At 37.2% G+C, this 7077-nt stretch overlaps 1 protein-coding gene across 5 annotated transcripts in view; it reads left to right on the forward strand.

The window, feature by feature from the left end:
* adck1 (aarF domain containing kinase 1) overlaps window positions 1–7077 on the forward strand; it is a 48672-nt gene that overhangs the window by 21856 nt on the left and 19739 nt on the right. For all 5 annotated transcript variants that reach the window (XR_001310500.1, XM_014011876.1, XM_014011875.1 and 2 more), the window contains one exon: window positions 1433–1636. Coding sequence is in view for 4 of the 5 variants with exons in the window: in XM_014011876.1 (XP_013867330.1) it covers window positions 1433–1636 (204 nt within the window). In the remaining variant the exon portion in view is untranslated. The remainder of the gene's footprint in view (window positions 1–1432; window positions 1637–7077) is intronic.

Here is a 7077-nt window from a genome sequence, read left to right on the forward strand (position 1 = left end):
TATATATACTATCAGAATACTTTATTGATCCCCGGGGGGAATTGCAATTATTACAGCTGCAATTTTTCAAGTAAGCATTAGAGATAAAATATAAAGGAAAAAATATTACAGCACACTAGAAAAAATAAGTATAAACACTCCAGAGAACCCAATGAACATAGAAAACAATAAGCAGCATACTTTGGCATCTATACAGTGTAAATAGAAAATAAAAAAAGATATACTCTAAAGCTAAAAACAGCATGGCTGATGCAGAGGTCTCATCAAATATATATAATTAAATCATTTATGTAGAAGATCTGTTTCTTTAATCACTACTGTGGTCTTGTTTTTTTATTAGTATTATTGTTACAGATATGATTTTCTTTTCTTCATATTTAAAAGTCAACTAGGTGGTTAAAAGGTTTTATAGTTTTCCGAGATTATTTACAGTTGATCTCAGTGTTTTAGCTTTCTGAAATTAGACTTTTTTGGTCATGAAATCTATGTTTTCATAGAAAATGAGTTACTCTAACTTCTTCATTACTCTGAGATTTTGTCCTATTATTTGTTACAAAAGTTGCTTTAAATTTAAACTATTTTTTCTCATTCTTAGTTATTTGAAATCAGTTACTTTCATTTAAAGTTATTTATTCAAGCATTTTGTTCATAATTTCGTACAAAAGGATTTCCAATGAGAGATGTTTGGAAGCTAAAATGATAAAAATCACTGGTCATTTCTGTTCTCTTCAAATCAGTATTTATTCTGCTGTGTGTTTATTGTGTTGTAAAGTTTGTGTGTGCTGCCGTGAGGAGATGGTGCTGATGTAACAAAAAGGCTTCTTGTGCGTTTCTGAGCAGAAAGGCTCATCTGGTAATCTCTGGTGACTTGTTTCTGTCATTGCTTTGTCATCATTGCACAGATGACACTCGTGTCAAACGGTCCTGTGGGAGCCTGCTGTGTGTGTGTGTGTGTGTGTGTGGTAGGGTGGTGGCGGCGGTGGTGAGGGGTTATTGAGGTTAAGGGGAGCTAATTTCACGCCTTTTTATTTGCTCTGGTCTCAGGAGAGAGACTCTCTATAAGCATTATCACTTCCAGCTGGTTCAAATGGGACAGACGGGACGGGACCAACACGCTCTTTTGTCTTTGTCCCGCTCCTGTTTCATATGATGATGCCTTCAAGCACAAAGTCACAGACATACAGAAGCTTCGTTTTGTGGAGGAGAAACAAACAAACAGCGAAATTTCACACTTTCTTGGCCTTGACATTTTCTTTTTGTGTAAAATGTTTTGTCTTAAAAATGGTCATGTAATGACCCTGATCATTAAATACATGACAGCAGAAGTTGTGTTGCTTATCATGTTTGGTTTCCTTTTAAGATCATAATAATTAAAAGTCTTCTGTGTCATGATCTCATTTTATTTCTTATTATTTCACTGTCTCACCTGCAGGTGCATCTACGATCCGCAGAGCGCCTCCGGGACTTGTGTTGCGCCAACCGGGGGACTTTCATCAAAGTGGGCCAGCACCTCGGCGCGTTGGACTACCTGCTGCCTGAAGAGTACACGTCGACCCTGAAGGTGCTCCACAGCCGAGCGCCTCAGAGCAGCATGGAGGAGATCCAGCAGGTCATCAGAGAAGATCTGGGGAAGGAGGTGAGGCCTCATTGTGTTTCCATCAGGGAGGCTTTTTTTTTTCATTCTAATATGTTTCATATTCGGAAAAAAATGCCTCAGTTACACAGAATAGTTGCAAAATTAATTTTTTATAATAGCACGTCCAAGAATACGCTTTAATATGTTATGTCCACCACTGATCACATGACCTCTACTTACTGTAATGAACAAAATTATCACAACAGATTATTTAAGCCTTTCCTGTATTTCTTTTGGAATATTGTCTGTAGCGCCATCTACTTACTAATTTAACATTATTCTTTATTTGACCAAAAAGCCTAATACATGATCATTTTAAACATAAGATTATCTTTGTTTAAAATTCAAGCGTGAAGGAAGTGGGGAATATGTACTCCTTTAAAGTGCCTGTGACATCAAATTTTTGTAATAAATATGAACACATTTTTGGAAAGATAACATTAATAACATATTGCAAAACTAATTTCACACTGCTGCGATGAACAGTTGTTGAGATATTTGCATGTGAAGAAACAGGAAGTGACATCAAAGGGGAATGTCTGCTTGTGAGTGTTGCTACAACAGCTAACACAGACTGTAGAGAAGAATCTGATGTTTCTTTAGATGATTTTTAGTCACCATCAGAGAAATGAAGAGCAGTTAAAGCTTAATTTTTGTTTCAAAAAAGACTAGAGTTGTGTTTCTTAAAGAGCTCCCCTTTGATGTCACTTCCTGTTTCACTTTAGCTGAGCCAAGTTCAAAAGAAAATATGCGATTTATGGGACAAAATAAGTAAAAATCATATGTAATATGCAAAGTTTCTTAAATATAAAGTTGTTTTCTTTGACTTTCTGTATTTGAAGGATATATACACGTCACAGGCACTTTAAGGAATGGAACCTTTTAGTTCACCATTTCTTTACACAATTCTGATCAATACTTGGTTGAATATTTAGGTTGCAGTGACATATCCCTCAGGAGTTTCTAATAACAGAGCAGCATTATATTCATAAAGCAGTGTCAAAATCTACAACATAATGCTTGTGTGATCTGCTGGAAAACATATTCAAACTAAGTGTGCTGCAGGTAAGACACTGACTACTCAGAACTACCACACAGAATCCCACATAAAAAAACCTAAATCCATTTAAAGAGGAGACCCTGATCTTGTTTGTGTGCTGAAAGAAAGAGAAAGGACAAACATCACAGAAGGACACAGTGTCCTTGTTTGGTTCTGTAAACGATTACAGCTGCTGTTAGCACAGAGCGCAGTGTTTGCTCTCAAACTAGATGTTATGATGACGGCCTTTTAGGGCCTGCAGGAGGCGAGGTTGTTACTCTGTTGTTCTCAGATACATCGATCCACCTCTAACACACACTCCTCCCTGGTGGATTTCAGTTGAAGTACATTAAACCAACAGAGTCAGTAAAAGAGATGATCTTCCCCGCATATTTTGTGTTTTTGGCATCTATTTATTAGTGATTATCTAATCTGCCTTTAATACAGTTTGGTGCATTTGTTGACTCTGGATAAGAGGCCAGCACCATCTGACATGTGATGGGAAGTATTTCAAAGAAAGTAGAAGGAAGCAGTGTTAATAAGCATATAATTAAGAGAAACATTGGATTTTTGAACCGTCTTCAAATCTGCATCATCTTTTTGCGTCAGCACACCTGCAGCAGCTCTAAAGCCCTCAGATAAAAATGACAAATTATAAGTTTCTTGTTATTTTTGTATCTGAACAGTTATTCAAAGTGTTCTCTTCTAATGCAAAGTCACCGTATAACGTTTCCTCAGTCTTGTTCATGTTATTAAAAAAAAACGTGCTCATTGGGTTTGATTTCTCCTTTTTTATGTGTGGGGCGTCATTATCTCTGAAAAGGCGGTAATATGACTCTTGTGTGTAGAAAGCGGGCGGCAGGATGAATCAGCCCTCCTCTTTTTTTTTTTTTTTTTTTTTTTGGAGTGGTTGGAAAAGAATCAACGCTGATGAGCTGTTCCAGGCGGCTCCGGAGTCGAAGGGGGCGCAGCTCCAGCATCATTTCCGTTCCACTGAGCTTGCCTCTCTTTTTTTTTTTCTTTACAGCGTGGATAGTGTCTTATAGAAGCAGTGAGCGGAGCGGAGTGTGTGGTGCCGTGCTGTTTTCAGCACCATTTGTGGTGGCATATGCATTCCCACTGTGCACAGATCTGGAGCAGGGTCCTGGCTGCCGTTTCTCCTCTCTGGTGAATCAGCTGAAAAGGCCTTTCTGTGTGCAATATGTTGTTTCACCAAACACAATCCAGGACAAATGTCACACTTAGCTGGTGCTGAAGCGTGACACCAGAGAACATGAGTGCACCGTGGGTATTTTGTTGGGTGGTGTAGGTGTGGGGACATCTGTGGACACGGCGATTCAGGAAGTGGAGGTGGTTCTTGTAACTAAACTGCTACGATCCACAAGGAGCCAAAAAATTCAAACCAGAGGGAGCCAAATGTTTTGGAACCAGACTGGAAAACACTCCATGAATTCTTAYTTTAACACGTTTTAGAAAAAGATCTGTTTTATATCAGTAATATTTTATATTCATCATCATTTGATGTGTTTTGTTTAAACGCTGGTTGTGTTTTATGGTTTTGACCTGTTCTTTAAACCGTAATGTTTCTGTTGTTTTACTCAGATTTTTGTGACTGGTTTGTCACACAGTGATTCACTTTGTGATAGTATCAGCAGATATATTTGAGTTGAGCTAAAAATAAAAGAGTCAACATATATTTACAAACCTTTAGCTATTTAAAATCCAACATTCTTTGAAGGAATCCCTGCCACCTGCAGCCTTTAACACCAAAGTTTTAGACTAAAGTCATGTGATCAAACCTGGAAAGTGATGTTAATATAATGAGATGTCACACTACGAATGCTAAATAATAATAATGCTAAAGTTTAGTCAAAGATTTTGCACAATGAATAGAGTAAATGACTTTCAGCTACGATTAAACCACAATTTAGCACAATATCTGTAAAACTAACTACGATTAAAGGTTGGTTAGCTGTGGCAGCCATATTGAATCTTGCTAACTTCAACAGTTTATCTGTTATGGTAGTCTATCTTAAAATACATTCTGAAACTATGATTTAAATTGGTGTAATGACTCATCAGATATTTTGCTAACAGTATAGACCAGGGGTCTGCAACCTGCGACTCTGGGGCCACATGTGGCTCTTTAGTCCCTCTGCAGTGGCTTTTTGAAAATGTGACTAAACATAACAGAATTTTATTTATTTATTTATTTATTTATTTATTTGTTTGTTTGGGGGGGGGGGTTACCCACAACAGAAATCAGTTTGTATGCAAACATGTGATCAATACTAATAATACAAAAAATAATGTAAAAGTAGCATGTTAGCTCATGCTAGCCTGTTGTTAATTTAAATATTCCAATGACTTTCTCTCTTTCAAATCCATCAGAATTAACTTTAAACAATTTGAAGACTATAATCATAAGAATTAGAAAATAAATACGCCTGAATAATTCAGATGTACTAGTTTTAATGAAATTCAGTATAAACTATATATAGTATTTTTCTTTACATGAAAATGTTCTTTTTATTTGTCCTGATGTGTATAATAATAAATAATAATATAATAATAACAATATTCCTTTAGTTTTATAATGTCACCTCCACTGACCTTAAAAGTTCCCAAAAAGGCCTTGAAAAGGCCCATGGACCACCAGTTGACAATCACAGTTGTAGCTTGTTTTGCAGCTCTGGACACATTTTATTAGTGAGACAAGGAGCAGAAATGGCTCCTTTGATCGTAAAGGTTGCAGACCCCTGGTATAGACAAATGAAAATAATCACTTCGTGCTCCGTCTTTCCGTTCCACAGTGAGTGATAATGATAAGAGACAAACTCCTGTTTTTCCTTCCTCCAGTAGAAATAATCCAGTCCAGCTCTGCTGATTTAAACAGCAGCATATAGATGTTTCATGTGCAGCAGCTGTGAAGGAGCAGCTGAAGGCGGAGCTACCTGCGGTGCTGCGTCTAAAAGCAGGAACTCACAGCAGAGCAGCTGATGAGGGTCACAAAGCTCGGGCAGGGGGGTCACCATGGTTGGACTGAAAGGTGTGGGGGTCCAGATTTAAGTACAAGTTTAAACGTGAGAAAATTTTAAAAAATAAGTCCGTTAATGGGACGAGACAATAAAAACTGGTGGAAAAACTTACCAGTGAAGCTGTTAGGCTGTGAAAACTTACCTGAATTTTAAAAAAAATGGACTGATGGGATTATAAACTACGAAAGAGGATTAAGGCCACTGAAAAGAAAAGAAAAATAATTCTGACTTTTCTCAGAATTAGGAAAAAGTTAGAATTATTTTTTTTCAGTGACCCTAATCCTCTTTTGTGATAAACAGATGGGTTGAATTATGAAAAGTTTTTAGTAGATTATTCTGATTTAAGTAATAAAATAAAAGTAATTATTGACACTGTGAAGCTAAAATACAGGAAGAGGTGACCATTATCAATGCAAAGCGTAAAATCTAAACTCATTTATTTATTTTTTCAGTTTTTGCCACTTCAGTTTTATAGAAAATAAAATATTATGAACTCTGGTAGAAACATCTGCTTTTAAAACTTTTCCTTTAGCTGTTAAAGTCAACTGTCTGTCAGTAAAATATTTCCTGAACACCTCTTATTTTAAGGGAAGCAGCAGAATGTAATGATTCGGTTGGCATCAGCAGCTAAATAACTTTTGAGACACTTTCTGAGCACCACAGCAAACTGACATTAGAAAACAGAAAATCTGGTAAAGTTCACACAGTTTTCCAGATAATGACCTAAAATTATTAATTAATGCGAGATTAGCATGAGATTGTCCATGATACAATTATCAACCAAAACATTTACTCTGTCAATATCCAACACAAGATGATTTTAGTTTAAAATGAATTACTTTGACACGTAAATCTTTCAATTAAAGGAAGCTGTAATGAAATTTATGAATTTAAAATTATTATTTACAAAGTATTTTTTTCATTGGTACAATCTCTTTTATTTCCTTCCATCTCTCTGCTCTGTAATGATTTATGTATTTCCACCCAGCTGGGGCCGTGGCTCGCTGCCAGCAGCCAAACGGGCCACCTYTCCTCCGTGACACAGGCTCCGATGTGTTGTCATCCAACCGCGAGGCCTCGGGGGCCGTTTTATTTGTGCCATAACTCATTTCAGGGAACGTATGTCACCGAGGGGTCCGCGCTGTGGGAGCGGGACCCGATCGCGTGCATTACCATGTTTATTAACTCCACAGCTGAGTTTAACATGAGCAGGGACTGGGTGGCAGAGCGGCGTGGTGAATCAGAGGCCACAAACCAAACGCTGCTGCAGACTCCTGGAGTTCTTTTTATATACAGCGGGTAAAATAAGTAATGAACACGTCACCATTTTTCTCAGTAAATATATTACTAGAGGTGCTAATGAC

This window comes from Austrofundulus limnaeus, unplaced genomic scaffold (assembly GCF_001266775.1).
Source record: "Austrofundulus limnaeus strain Quisiro unplaced genomic scaffold, Austrofundulus_limnaeus-1.0 Scaffold85, whole genome shotgun sequence".
NCBI lineage: Eukaryota > Metazoa > Chordata > Actinopteri > Cyprinodontiformes > Rivulidae > Austrofundulus > Austrofundulus limnaeus.